Genomic DNA, 14,568 nt, shown 5'->3' with positions numbered 1-14,568 from the left:
TTTGATCACAGTACTGTGATAAACCAGGTATATCAAACGTACACATGTCACATCATACATTTTAAAGAATATATATAATCTAATAATCTACAGTTGGGGTTCAAAAGATTCAAAAACGAAATATCACGCCTCATTAAAATCACTCGCTCTTCATCTGGTGCTCCCAGGTGACCAACCCCTGAAGGGGCTCTTTTGCAGGAATATAATCTAGCACATATCCCTTGCGCATAGCGGGCGCCACAATGAAGTTGAACAGGAACCACCGGACAACTTCACATGACATGATGTAACGAGCCATGATATAATAGAAAGCATTGGCCCAGGCATGCATACGTGATATGGACAACGATTCCTTCGCATCGTCCCGCATGGGGGCTTCCCTCAGTTTCTGGTATTCCTCAAAGACATTGTGTAGATGTGCAACATCGATCAGATCACTAGAATTTAACCTCAGCATATCGTGCAGCTTATTGCACAGCACCACGACATCCTGAATTCCATTATTCAGCCCGCGGCCAGCGTTGGGGGTGTACTTGTGACATGCGTCGCCTGCGAGAGCAATTCGTCCCCAGCTCCAGTGCTTCAGAATTCCCTCTTCCAGATTGGCCATTCCCGCAGTCAATCGCCTCGCATAGACATCCTTGACCTTCAGCGTTCCCGAAATGGGATAGCCTGCGAACTCCTGCGCAAAGCTTTCTATGTCTTTCTCGGTGTAATCAATACGCTCATTCGTCGGTACAGGCAGCTTCTCGTACAGGAAGATCCAGCCTCGCTCTTGACCGGTGATGAACATAATGGAACGATCCTTGGATTGTGTTTCGCAAAATTGACCCATTTCTGCTGGTCGTGGAAAGCTGCACCACATGCATCTGTACTGTGCCGAGAAGGGTTTCTCCTCGTCCCAGCCACGCTGGGGGTCCTCCGCTATAGCTAGACTTCGCATCAGCCGGCGGGTTTTGCTATGTGTACCATCTGCTCCCAGGACCATCGATCCACGGTAAGTACTGCCGTCGGCACAGGTGACACTGACGCCTTTCTCGTCCGATTCGATGCCGGTGAGCTTCTTATTTAGAAAATACTGCTCTTTTGCTTTAACCGGAAGTCTATTATAGAGGATTTCTACGAGCTGGGCCCGGTGAAATGCTACAGGTGCTGATCCATGGCTAACCCGCATTCCCGTTAGTATAAGGAGATCAAAGCCAGACGGATCCCGAACTACTTACTTCTTCCTGATTATCGAGAAAGTATCTGAATCGCAGAATCGATGTCCTTCTCGAGTAAAAGACTGGTGGCACTGCAGCTCACTTCCAACCTTTCCCAGTTCCTCCAGCAGACCGAACTGGTGCATTACTCGTAGGCTATGTGGTGCAAGGACCAAACTGGCACCCTGGTCAAGGGCAACCGACTCCCTTTGCTCCAAGAGGACAAAGTCTATGCCGGCATGGCAAAGGGCGTGGGCGGCTGTCAAGCCCACTGGGCCGCCACCCACAATAATGACTTGAAACGATGATGACTGCATGAGTTTTTAAAAGTGAATCAAGGTTTGGATGGAAGAATGAGCAATGAGATGGGTCCCTGGAATGAAGTGCCGGGTGCCTACGTGCTACATGGCCACTTTTATATATCCAACTCAACCTGTGCCACGCGTCATTCGGAACATTCCACACTCTAATAGATATACTCCGTGACTAGGCATTTAGCGTACGATCTCGGATCCAAGCAGCATGCGCCATCTCCTGAAGGATCCTGTATCCGCCAAGGGCTCTGTATGCCTCTAGCCAGATCGGGCATGCCACCCGCTTAGTCACCAGGGCTAGTGAATGAACTAACTGCTAATAGTTAGCATCCCGCTTTGTAATCAGTCCGCTAGCCAGATCGGGAGGGGCTGTTGATTTGGCTAATTTACCGAAGACATGAAAGCAGGTCCGTCCGTGCAATTGATCTCTTTGCCAGTATCAGATAGAATCTTATTGAGGCTCTATCACGACTTATGTTCCTGTCGTTTAGCCACTTATTGGCTGTAGCTCTTCTTAAAGAGCCGTCTATCGGCCAATTAGGCACTGTACTAGCTTTGAACCTCTCCTATCCCCCTCGTGCCTAATGTAGATCCGTGGCTACGAACCTCATGTCCTTTCGACTTATACGACCCCTGATATTCACGTGTCCAAATATTATTGTTCCGCTAATATTCTGCCGGTCATAGATTTAAATATCCCATTTTGTATGAAATACCGAGGTGGCAGGAACACGTTGACTCACTAGTACAGGCGCTATTCAAAGACTGGACTAGTAGTAGTTGACTAGGGCTGAGAGTACAGCGCGGGAATTTATCGAAGATCAGAACGGCCAATGTCCCCACTTTACTCCTCTTGCAGCAAAGATTCAAGCGTCCAGTAAACAAGTTAAGGAGCAATCACCATGCCATCGCTATTGGATCTCCCCCTCGAGCTGCGGGAACTCATCATCGAGCTGGTTCTGAAGGACCAGCGCATGCCACCCGCAACTCCATCCAAAGCCAACCGAGCGGATTTCCGTGACATGGGGTACCGGGCATGGCGCCGTGTCATCTATTACGAGCGACGGCAAAGCCATTGTCCCAACAACGCGAGTGGCCTCATCCGGGCTAACCACCAGCTCTCCGAGGAGACTCTGGCGACCCTGGACCGCATCTCGTCCGCACCGTACATCCTGGACTTATCGGTCCTCAATGATGTCGCGTTGTACCCCACCTGGCTGTCTGTGCCGCGACTCACGCACCGTGTCTCGACGCTACATGTCAACGTCCGTCTCTTTGGCCATATTCTCTCGCGCGACGCCGCGCGCTCCCAAGTTGGGGACGGTGGTCATCTAGGTTTCCAATGGAGCTTCTACGCCTTGCTCGAGCGGTTCATCCGGTATGGGCCCGTGGATGAAAAGACGAGCCGAAAAGAAGCCCCCATGGACGTCGACCGGGATGTGACCGTGAAGACACTAGTGCTTGACTTCCAGTCTGCAGAATCCGAACTCTCCTTCCCACCGGACGAAGTCGACTACCGCTGGTGGTGGCGGCGCCAATATAGGCAAGATCCTCGTCCTGGAACCGAGGCTGGAGTCAATTTTGAGTTGTCTGATCACAAGACCCGACCCGAATGGTTCGCAAAATACCTGTCAGGGCATATCTATGCCCTTCTCGGGATGACTTACCACACGGCAGAATATGGCAAGATCCTCTACGAGCGGATTGGAGCTATCAAGGTCCTCGTGAACGGGGAACGGAACGCGGAGATTGATCTCGCCGATTCATTGACACGTCTGGACTTCTCTAGTGGGCGAGATATATTCGGCTATGTTACAACAGAGCGCGAGCTGTCCGCATATCGGGAGTGGAAGAAGGAGACGTTAGCACGCAGGGAGCAGCTGGGATTCCGGGTGATGTGGCCGCAGGATCCCGAATTAGCGTAAGCATTCGTGAGCAGTATCCCAATCGATCAATGTACTTAAGCAAACGGTGAAACGTGCATACCTGTTGTGCTGTTTAGTGCAGCTTCAGCTATTTATAGGCATTCGGAATTCACGCATAGACCCATTCCAATGATACCATGGAGTATCGCTAGAGCTTACCTCCAATCGATTTGTAGGCTGCTCCCTCTCCGCCCATACTCCAGAGTCCTCTCCCTTGCGCTTCTTGTAGAGGGGTCGTCGTCACCTACAGAAGAAGATGGTTAAGAAAGACGCCGAATTTCGGTCGAGATGTTATAGACCCGGGGATTAAAGTACTTAAAGTTAGTTCTATAGGTAATCAGCAGCTGTCAGGACAAGCCCCGCGTGCGCTCATGCCGCGATCAGGTCTGATTGCGGCGTAAAAATGGGGCTGCCTTGAAACTTATCCCGAAACGGAAAAGGTTTCAACGAGAGGGCTTTTTATTTATAGTGATGGGGGAGCCAGTTTGGATGGGCAACTACTGTATCTTATCACACCATCTCCAGCACTAACCAGTGAGAGCTACAGCATAACCGCTAGCATCCGGCACCCCTGTCTATACACCCCAATAAGACAGCCCGATGACACTGCCACACCCAACTTGCAGTATAATGTCACGGCTGCTAGTCTTCATTTGATTTATGTTGCATAAAGCAAGGACTTAGCCTTGAGCTGAGCCACGCATGTGTGGCTGAACCATCGTACATCCCTCTTGCGCCTTAGGCAGACAAGTAAATACCCCGGTCTTTCTGGGGTCATATCAGGGTATATAGAGAGAGTATGACCTTCCTGCAAAATATTCTACAATCATCAAGCCTTGGAGAACACTCAGCTCCTAGAAACCAACTTGTAAAATTATCACTATGCCTTCTCGATACTCATTGGCTCAAACAACCTCCCTTCCCCACCTCTCTGAGATCCTCAAGCTCTACCCAGAGGAAGAACGATGGTGTGCAGGATACGCTCCATCACAGGGTCGTCGCTGCCACCTTTCAACAAATGCGGGGAACCGGCAAACCGCCATGCACTTATTAGACGAAGGGACCAAAGACCTCCATGCGGGACGAGACATCAGTGACCTGCTCGAGGAGCTGGCTCCTTACACTCTGTGCACACGGTGGCACAAGTATCAGGCTCTCGATCTTGCTGCAAAGTGGAAGAGCAAAGTTCAACAATACTTGGGCTCTTGTGTGTCTCCTGCACCTACTCAACGGGTTACTGGAGAGCGACAACGGATTAGCCCTCCGGCAAGATCCAGGCAGACTGTAGAGGCGGAATGGCCCGATCTGGCGAACTGGGCTCCAGTCTGTATTGGTGGACAGCTATGGACTGTCCAAGGGGCACCCGCCACTTCGCAAGAAACTCGCATCAATGAGCGTGTCACTCAAACCGCAAACTCCACCAATAGACGACGCGAGCGCTCTATGAGCGGTGCTGCAGTTGCAACACAGGAAAGAACGAATAGCACAAGGGCAGCGGCTGAAAGCTCCCAAGCAGGCCTCCGGGCTGCCTCTCCTGCAGCATCGAACCGTGGACTGTCGAGCACACCAACAGCGGCTATTCACACAACCCCCAATCGTGGTTCAGGAGCCGCTCTGCCCTCGACGACCTCCACTCGCGTTCTTCCTGGTAGTGGCTCAAGAGCCGCCCTGTCCTCTACGACATCGTCAAGTTCTGGCAATACTACTCGCCGACCTATTGAAGGAGACTGTGGCATCTGTTTTGACCCCTTGAAAAAAGCTCGCTGTGGAGCTAGTCACGGTGTGCACCATGATACGGGAGACGAGGAAGAACAGCAGGCATTATCCTGGTGCAAAGCCCAATGTGGAGTCAACTACCACACAACCTGCATTGAATCGTGGCTGAAGGCCGCCCCTAAGTCTACATGTCCGACGTGTCGGAGAGCATGGAAGGATTAGGGTTCAATTATCTTGTTTCAGTTTGTACAGCATGTGCTTTAAGGGTTTGGTCTGGTAGGCTAAGCTCAAGATACCCGATCTCGAATACCCCGACCAGAGCGGTCGAAAGTTTGATAGCATTTTATTTTAGTTTAGTTTATTTTATTTTATTTTTGTTTTTACAAACTTTTTGTAGTAGAACCCGGATGCTCAAGGTGATAATGTTAAGTATGATTTCTAGACGGTAATCAATAACAACACTGTTTGTCCTTCAACTCGTTCCAAATACCTTTTTTGAGTAACTGTTTAACCTGCCAGGTGGTAGTCTGTAACTGCTCCGGCCTTGCAAGTTATACAAAGATCCGCCCAAAGTGGAACCACAGGTTGTCAAGTGTTTATAAATTGTAAAGCGAGCAAGTATCAACTTCTTCCTCGTTCCTCCCCCATCCTCCCGTATTTTACACCCACTCGGTAGCGCCTGTTATGCATCCATCAGGCATGGAATGCACTCCTTTTTACTCCCATCGATTGGTCCAGACCATTACGAAACCTCAGCCTTGCATAAAAAGAGGGGTGTTGGCTTATGGAAAATTTGCCTAGTCAGCCTCGTTCCCTTTACCGACATTTCTTGGGCACATTTTCACAACTTACCTGGGGTTTGCAGTCAGCCTTGTCCACCCCCAGAATTCCATACGAGTGGGAGTATAACTTCAGTGTTTATTTAGGAAGAATCACATCCTATACAACCGAGGCTTCCTCAAAATGGACCCTCTAGCGGCGGTTGGCTTAGCGTCTAACATTATCTCTTTCATCGATTTCACCTGGGAGCTGGTCACAGGCGCTTGGAGCGTATACAAATCAGCGGATGGCACCACGGTCGAGAATGCCACGCTTGGAACCATCATTACGGATTTAGAGAAAGCTTCGAGTCAACTGATTTCCGACATCAAAGGAACGACGCAAAACGAAAAAGCCCTACTCCTTCTGGCTGAGGAATGCTGGGAGCTCTCCCAACAACTATCCGACACTCTCAGAAAACTGAAAGCGAAAGTTGAGAATTCTAAATGGGAAAGTCTCAAGACCAAATGGACTAGCATGCGCAAAGAAAAAGAGATCATGTCTATCGAGTCCAGATTGTCCAAGTACCGATCGCAAATATTTCTGCGTCTCCAATTCATGTTTGGGTGCGAGAAGCTGCTGTATTGAAAATGTGGTGAAGAGAGACTGATTAACAGGAACAGGCACCAACAATCTTTAGTCAACGCTCGCCTTGATTCTATTCTGAATGACGCGAGAAAGATTAACAACGAGCATGCCAGGCAACTCGAGTCGTTGCGCAAAGAGCTTTTAGATGCAGTGGAGCACTTACGAGAGCTTCACGAGGAAGATGGACAGAAATGGACAAACAAACCAGACGAGGCTCCTGTGTCTATGTCTTCATATGATGTTTGCTCCGCTTTAACCCATGTTTATCAGCTATCGGTGAACATGGCGAACGAGAATGAGATCCTCAGCCGTCTGTATTATCCTTCCATGTATTATCGGGAAGATTCTGTGACGCATGCCGAGGCTGAAACATTTCAGTGGATAACGGATGATTCCCGAAGGAGCAAGATAAAGCAGCCGATCAAGGAGATAATAAGTTAACTGCCAAGAAGGTAGAAATGCGTGATTCCTTCTTGCAGTGGTTAAGAAATGGCACTGGAATATATCATGTAAGCGGCAAGGCAGGGTCTGGAAAGTCAACCTTGATGAAACTTCTCTGCGATAGCTCGCGCGTCCGGGAAGAGCTTCGTTCCTGGGCCAAGCCCCATCAACTAGTGTTTGCTAAATTCTTTTTCTGGAATGCGGGCGATCAACTGCAACGCTCAATCGAAGGTCTTTATCGGGCTATACTCTTTGAGGTTTTGAAAGGATTCCCTCAGCTTATCCCTCACGTCTTCCCGGACAACTCCATACCCCTTCAGTCGTCCTCAAATGATGCCAGCCTACCGCACTATCGTCTTGAAGAAGTTAAGATAGCATTCATGAAGCTCGTTGCGCTACCCGCTGTTTCAAACCAGCGCATTTGTCTTTTTATTGACGGTCTTGATGAGTACGAGGGAGACAGTTTAGATCACTGGTCAATTGCCAGGGATATGGAGTTGTGGACAAGATCAAAAGGCGTTAAGATCTGTGTGACTAGCCGACCACATACCGAGTTTATGGAGTCCTTTTATTGCTGTCCTCGCCAACAAATCCAATTGCATCTGCTCACACGGTCTGATATCCGTCAATATTGTCTGGCCATGATGGAGAAAGATCGACACTTTGAGCGAATAAAAGCAACCTACCGGGAATTAGCAGAAAGCATTGTAATCCGGGCAGATGGTGTTTTTCTATGGGCGAGACTAGCCACACGTTCCTTCCTTGGAGGTGTAGGCTACCGCGATTCTCCCGAAACGCTTCGCAGGAAGCTAGGCGCAATTCCCGATGACATGAAAGCGCTTTTCGACAATATGCTCGGTGGAGTAGATTCTTCTGCCCGTGAAGAGGCAGATAAACTATTGCTCATTGCCCTTGAATTGACATCTTCTAGTCTCCCGGCAATTTTGTATTCCTGGCTTGATGATCTTCACGATGTGGAATTTCCATACTGCGTAACGACGATGGGATCTTTCGAAGAAGAGCTACAGAATAGGAGCGATATCGTCAGAAGCAAAATAGACTCACTGTCGAAAGGGCTACTCGAACTCCACACCCAGCCGAGTACAGAGGGATGCAGCAAATATGAGGTAGCGTTTTTCCATCGTGCTGCTCGAGATTATCTCCGTGATTCGAAGGCCAATCAGTTGAAGAAGCGTCTTCCGCACTTTGATGTCCAGGAGTCATGTTGTCGATTACTTCTTGCGTATCTCATATTTGGCCGCATACAGTACGACAAGGGTCAAGAAGTTGACGACTGGTTCAGTATCTGGGTTGTTCTCTCTTCATTATTGGCTTGTTTGAGTCACTCGCCCACATCATCGAAAATTGTAGCGGTATGTGAGAACATGTGGGGTACCTCGATACTGTCCCATATCCTAATTAGATTTCACTACTGTGGACGCAACACTTTGTCTGTGCTTCATTCCCAGTTCGAAAACAGGTTTCCTTATTTGTGCTGGCTACTTTGTGAGAAGCAGACTCATTTTGTGCTAGAAAGACTTGCTGCGGGCACCAGCCTCCCAAAAGACCCATCTTTTCAGAGGCAGCTCTTCCTCCTGTCAGTCGTCTATGGCCATACGGATGTGGTGCGAATCCTGTTACAGAAGGGGCTATCCCCCAAAGACAAATTCCCTGTGGAACTAGGCGAAGGTAGAAAAGGAAACATGTTGTCCTTGTGGATAATCGCCCTCACCTTGTGCGCTCAACAGATGATTGATAACCCCAATAGCAAAAGCGCAGGAATCCTGCAAGAGATTCTTTCATTTAGTTCAGAGCTTGACCATGATGCGTATTTCCTAGTTCATCTTTACAAGGATGGGAAAGAAATGCGGAACATAGGCCCAGAGCAACTGAAGATCATATCCCTGCAGCAATTATTGACTCTACGAGATACACGTGAATCAAGGCAGCTGGTCTCGTTGATCACTCGCCGTACACAGTCACACTGGTGGAATCGACTCATGGCTAGTGCCCCTAGTTGCTCCAAGATGGACTATCAACCTTTCACTGGCAAAATCCCTGAGAGCCAGGAGTTGCAATTCAGAATATATAGCGTCCAAACAAGAAGGGAAAAGTTTGAAGGGGGACTTGAGTTCTTTATTGGATAATTTTGGGATACCAGGATTTTTCGCTGGATAATCTGATATGTACAATAAATCACTTTTGGCCTCGCGGATAAAACCATACCAGAAGGCAGTATAGCACTAAGGTGAGCCGAGAAGGTGCTACCAACTAACCCCGCTAGAGCAGCGGCTAGAGGCAGGGAGTTGTAGCTGGACATGCCGTCGTGAAGTATTTATCATAAACGCGGTCATCGTCTGCATGTTGTTCCACAAGACCGTTGGTTCCTAAAGTGGTGATGTGAAACAGGAACAGAAAAGACCAGTATATAAGAAAACAATCGACGCATGTACATAGGTGCTTGGGAGATTGCCTCGGGCGCTTTCGGCGCCTACAGTATATCTAATCCCACAGATGGGTTCCGCCACTATTCCCACCGCCAAATCAAGCATAACCGATGACTTCAACCGCAATGACCTTGGAAGATAAGGTGTAAGCCGAGTTTTGGAAAGTGCCTATGGTGTGTACAGACATTGTGCCAATTTCTTGCGGCAGTTTAGGGTTCAGCAATGCCTCCGCCACCAGGCCGGCTTTGCAATACCCACGCATGATGTGAGGTTCCATGTCATTGATGGATAAAATATATTTTGACTTCTTGATTATCTAGAAGGCAAGACCTAGTGTACACCGTAAAGAAATGCCGTGACAAATCCGTAGTATAAATTTTAAGCGTAATATTTTGAAGGAATATTAGAGCTCTGGGCATCCCAGACAAAATGCTATTCTAGTCAACAGTGTCCTTTGAAAGAAAGTAATGCACCATAAGCTGCACAATCTGATCATGTCCATAACGGTTCGCATAGATCAAAAATTCCCGTCCAATGTCAGGTCCATGCTGGAGGATAAATCGAACTTTATCTTCATCACTTTGCTTGATTGCCGCCGCCAGCGGCACGTCTGCCTCTGCCCCAGAGCGGACCAGCGCCTCAGTAGTAAGCACGTCTTTGTTCTCAATAGCTAGATATATTGGCGTGACCTCGTTTCTTTCTGCATTTACATCCGCATTATGGTCCAGTAATAACTGAACAATGTCCGTTCTCCCCTCGCTCACGGCCAGATGCAATGGCGTCCAACCTCCGTTCGTCATAGCATTCACGGCGGCATCATGCTGCAAGAGAAGTTCAAGCATTCCCAAATCCCCAATTTGCGTCGCTAAGTGCAGAGGTGTTAATCCGGAATCAGCGTGAGAGTTCACCCACAGGCCGGCTCTAACCAGTGGAGGGACAACAGGGCGAAATTCGTCAATCAGCATTGCAACCATCAACGGTGTATACCCACGAAGAGAGGCACACTGGTCGCTTATAAGATTAGATCCTCCATATTTTATTAGTGCCTCGATAGCCAACGGCTGTACTCCTGCAATCGCGACATATATTGGAGTCAGGCCATGTTTTTGAGTTGCGTTTACCTGCGCATTGTATTGAATAAGAATTTCAATAGTAGCCGGAAGGCCCTTCCCAGCAGCGTAAAACAGGGCGGTATGTCCATTACTGTCAGCAGCATCCACCTCCACTCCATTTTCTAGCAGAAGTACGGTGGTGGCCTCGTTCCCCATCGCACAGGCTGCGTGCAAGGGTGTCCATGCCTCAAGGGAGGTCTTGCCATTGATTTGTGCCCTGTGTTGGATCAAATCGTGAACAATTGTTTTGTCCCCGCCAAGCGCTGCGAAAAACATCGGCGTCATCCCATCCTGATCTACTGCATTTGCATCCGCTCCACAACGGAGCAGAAGAGCAACCATCTGCTGGTGACCTAACTTTACCGCAATATGTAGCGGTGTAAGGCCAGCATTGTCTTGTGTCTTGACATTGATATCATATTGAGCCAGAATCTCAACAATGGGCAAATGGCCATTTTGAATAGCAGCAAAAAGCGGTGTTCGGCTATCTACGTCTCTGATCGACACTTCAGCGCCACGCTTGATCAGAAGTTCTGTGACTAACCGATGGCCGTGCGCTGCGGCCAAAAACAGCGGCGTCCGTTGGTGATCATCACGATCGTCGATAGTGGCACCGTGTTGAAGAAGTATAGTTACAGATTCTGCAGATCCCACAGCTGCAGAATAATGAAGCGCACTACGCCCTGTTCGGTCACGGCAGGAAATCTCCGCACCTGCTTGAAGAAGCATGTGGACGATATCTGCTGACTTGCGTGAATCATGCTTGGCCGCAGCAGCAGCTGCCACAATAGGATAGCCAAACAGACCACCATGCTTATTCGGATGAGCGCCTTTTGTCAGCAGCAACTGAACGGTATCCCTGTGGCCCTGTCCAGCGGCAGAATGCAGTGCTGAGCCGAATCTCCATGCCGTCGCATCAAGATCCGAGCCAAGGGAGAGGAGCCATTCCACCGTATCCAGTAAGCCAAGGCATGATGCTATATGGAGAGCAGTAGGCCTGTTACCTTCCTTGATTTCATGCAGGGTAGACGCTGGCCATATCTTTTGGCTGACCAGTTCTGACCACATAATCCAGCGGGTCGAGGATGGATCGAACAACAACCGAATGGACCGTTCTAATCTCTGAAGGCAATTGCCATGTCGAACCACATGACCGTACCAAAATAAGGATGCATAGTCTAAAAACCGAAACGTCTCCTTCTTATCGTGTAGAATATCGACGTCATACGGATCACTCGTGGTCAGCTCATCGAAACAAAGGTACGTGAGGCAAGTTCTACCCAGTAACTCGTGCTGTTTTGCCGCCTCTGAGAAGGGGAAATCTTGGTCCATCGCACATATGCCGGTCTGGGATAGATATTCCTTCACAGATGTGTGTATGAAGTGAACGGTATGCATTTCGATGCTAGATGTTGCAGAGCCTCGTATATCGATAAGCGACTGGCAGTATTTCCGTATTTGATCGTTGACGTAGTATTCGTCCCATGCATCCGGCATCTCATCGAATGGATATGTGTTCAAGGAATTGGCTTCTGTAAGTAGTGCCTCTGTTAACTCTCGCACGGTGAGGGGACGGGCAGCGAAATAGGTCCACCGGAGGATCCTAGTAGCTCGCACCTTTTCACTAACGCTGAGATTCAGAATGGACTGTATCTCTCTTTGATACGTCTTCTCCAAACCCTGTGGCATACTACCCAGTGTGCGCCGAATCTGATGCTTATTTTTCCCAGGCGAAAGCTGTCTCCCCATAAGCCGTACCCACAGAAACATGCCATCACATTTGCGAGCCACATCCTTGGAGATCTCATGAATAAAGGCCTGGTCTTTGTTTACCCCGAGTCTCTCGCTAACAACGCGAGTTGAGTAGTCAATGATATCCTGTGTCGTGTCCTCAAGCGCGATGCTGTACTCAAGGAAGGTGATGGTATCCTGACGGGCTGAGAGAAATTGGGAATGGATGTCTGCATCACCTCTGCTGGATATGAGGACTCTAGCCGTCGTTCCACCTATTGTGCTCCATAGACGTGCAAGAAAGCTTTCCTTATCCTGATGCCATGGACCACCTGACATTACACACTCGTCAAGCCCGTCCAGAAAGAGCATACAATTATCCACACCATGACAGATTCGGTACAATATCTCCCATACTTCCATCATGGTGGCTCCACGCGATTTGTTCTCCTCGCATAGCGGATGTGCTATCGTTACTGCGTCATCCACTTTGTCCACTATCTGCCGAACCCAGGAACGTGCTATTTCGTTTAGGTCTTGCTTTCGCTCATCCTCGTGGGTGCAGAAGAAATATGCTGCTGGGCGTGGATATCCAGTGGGCAAACTGGTGGCATGTCGGATGATGCTGGCAGTTAAAACAGTTTTCCCACATCCCGGACCGCCACGAATCCACAGTACCTTTGAGACTTCGGAGGCGGAGGCTGCCCATACCTTGAACTGGGTGCGCTCTAAGATCCAACGACATGTGCCAGCCATTTGCACAGACAGAGCTGCGTGATACTCGTCATCTGTCATCGTGCCACCAATCCACGCAGCGAGCTCCTTCCGCTGATCGCTTACGGATGGCTGAAGCCTAGCAGCCGTTAATCTCAGTGTTTGCATCTGCTGGTATAAATGCGCCAAAGGGATGATCTGACTAGGCGATGCTGTGTTAACCACTGAGTTATTGGATGGCACCTCATCACTGTACTAGCGCCATTAGTACGTTCCTGTGGTAGAATAAGCTCAGACACACGTACCGACCTCCGGGTATTATATGTTGGCATATGGAGAATCAGCTGGCGAGCGTATGCTGCAGCAGTAGTTGCAGCGTACCCATGCCACTGGTCATTCTTATGAGAGTCACAGTAGTCTGCGACTCCACGGATCACCAAGGCAGGCAGGTCGGCCAGAATTCCTGCAGCCTCCGTTTCAAAGCACAAAACGCTGTACTTCACTGCTAATTCGTCTCTCTTGTTGGCATCCTTAATCACCATCCCACCCGAAGCAATTACACCTCTGTGAACACGAACGTAATTGTGGTTCGTATTGCTAGGGTCGTCACGCAGCCTGAGCCTCGCAGGATCACACTTGCACTCATCACAAGGTATGCCGGGTTCCTTATGGGTGTAGTCATTGTAGTAGAGGCGATCTTGTGCAGGGCCCGGGTATAGATACTTTCCTAAAGCAGGTATATCGTTGGGGATGCGTTCTAAGGCCTTTGCAATTGGGTCGTCCTGCGCCCTCAGAAGGACCCGCTTTACCTCCATGTCTTGTGCCGCCTGCAGAAGAACCACTGGAGGTGGAGGCAGAGCTCCAATGCGTTTGAACTGACCGACTTCCGCTTTGCCAGTGTCATATTGCACTACCCCGGGATATTCCCCAACTGGTTTGCTAACGACCACATCTCCCAGTCGAACCCAACCACTCTCCGTTTTCACTGGGACGCCGCCTCCAATACCGACCAGGAGAACGTAATGGATGTTCGGAAAAGTGTTTCGCATCTGAGTGACAACAGTGGCGGCCGGACTGTTGCCGGCTTGATGTAACCCTGCAACCACGATATTGTGGCCACCAATGCTTCCTAGCGTGTAGACATTTTGGTCAGCTGGCTGTTGGGAGAGGCGATCGTGCGTTTCGTCCAACATCAGCAAGGCTGCGGTCTGCTCCACCGCCAGAGGGCATATCCACCCGATCGCGTAGTCTTGGTGCCGTCGTCGGCTAGACATTACGAATAGGAATCTGTCTCGAGCCCGGCCACAGATCCCGCTAATAGGAGCACGTAAAGCATAGAGAGATGGAAACAATCGCTTTCGTGAGTAAAACTGAGAAGAGGAAGAGCTATTCAACTAACCCTACTGGCGGGCTAGTAGCATGGCCTATGCTCTTTCGGAGATAGCCAACTGGAATGCTGGATGAATGATCTGCTTTGTCCTAGCATGAGCCAAGTGCGTGTAGGCCAGGAGTAAGAATAAATATGAGGGGTGGCTGCAACTTTTTGGGGGGAAGGCAAC

The 14,568-nt window shown here is 49.3% G+C and overlaps 5 protein-coding genes across 5 annotated transcripts; 3 read left to right on the top strand and 2 right to left on the bottom strand.

Moving 5' to 3' along the window:
• Positions 1-139: 139 nt before the first annotated feature.
• ABOM_009961 (FAD-dependent oxidoreductase) lies at positions 140-1,519 on the bottom strand (the record flags this gene model as incomplete). Its single annotated transcript, XM_022537089.1, has 2 exons — positions 140-1,163; positions 1,224-1,519. The coding sequence occupies 2 exons, from the start codon at positions 1,517-1,519 to the stop codon at positions 140-142; spliced, it is 1,320 nt and encodes a 439-aa protein (XP_022385397.1).
• An 899-nt stretch (positions 1,520-2,418) lies between these two features.
• ABOM_009960 (uncharacterized protein) lies at positions 2,419-3,441 on the top strand (the record flags this gene model as incomplete). The annotated part of the gene is made up of 1 exon (XM_022537088.1): positions 2,419-3,441. One exon carries the CDS (start codon positions 2,419-2,421, stop codon positions 3,439-3,441), a length of 1,023 nt encoding a protein of 340 aa, XP_022385398.1.
• Positions 3,442-4,323: 882 nt separating this feature from the next.
• ABOM_009959 (uncharacterized protein) lies at positions 4,324-5,379 on the top strand (the record flags this gene model as incomplete). Its single annotated transcript, XM_022537087.1, has 1 exon — positions 4,324-5,379. The coding sequence occupies one exon, from the start codon at positions 4,324-4,326 to the stop codon at positions 5,377-5,379; it is 1,056 nt and encodes a 351-aa protein (XP_022385378.1).
• A 741-nt stretch (positions 5,380-6,120) lies between these two features.
• On the top strand, positions 6,121-9,152 carry ABOM_009958 (uncharacterized protein; the record flags this gene model as incomplete). The annotated part of the gene is made up of 3 exons (XM_022537086.1): positions 6,121-6,542; positions 6,600-6,912; positions 6,966-9,152. 3 exons carry the CDS (start codon positions 6,121-6,123, stop codon positions 9,150-9,152), a joined length of 2,922 nt encoding a protein of 973 aa, XP_022385377.1.
• A 737-nt stretch (positions 9,153-9,889) lies between these two features.
• ABOM_009957 (ankyrin repeat domain protein) lies at positions 9,890-14,283 on the bottom strand (the record flags this gene model as incomplete). The annotated part of the gene is made up of 2 exons (XM_022537085.1): positions 9,890-13,264; positions 13,315-14,283. The coding sequence occupies 2 exons, from the start codon at positions 14,281-14,283 to the stop codon at positions 9,890-9,892; spliced, it is 4,344 nt and encodes a 1,447-aa protein (XP_022385380.1).
• Between the last annotated feature and the right edge of the window lie 285 nt (positions 14,284-14,568).

The sequence above is a fragment of the Aspergillus bombycis genome (assembly GCF_001792695.1).
Source record: "Aspergillus bombycis strain NRRL26010 chromosome Unknown contig00106, whole genome shotgun sequence".
NCBI lineage: Eukaryota > Fungi > Ascomycota > Eurotiomycetes > Eurotiales > Aspergillaceae > Aspergillus > Aspergillus bombycis.
This window is presented reverse-complemented; position numbering and strand designations above follow the sequence as displayed.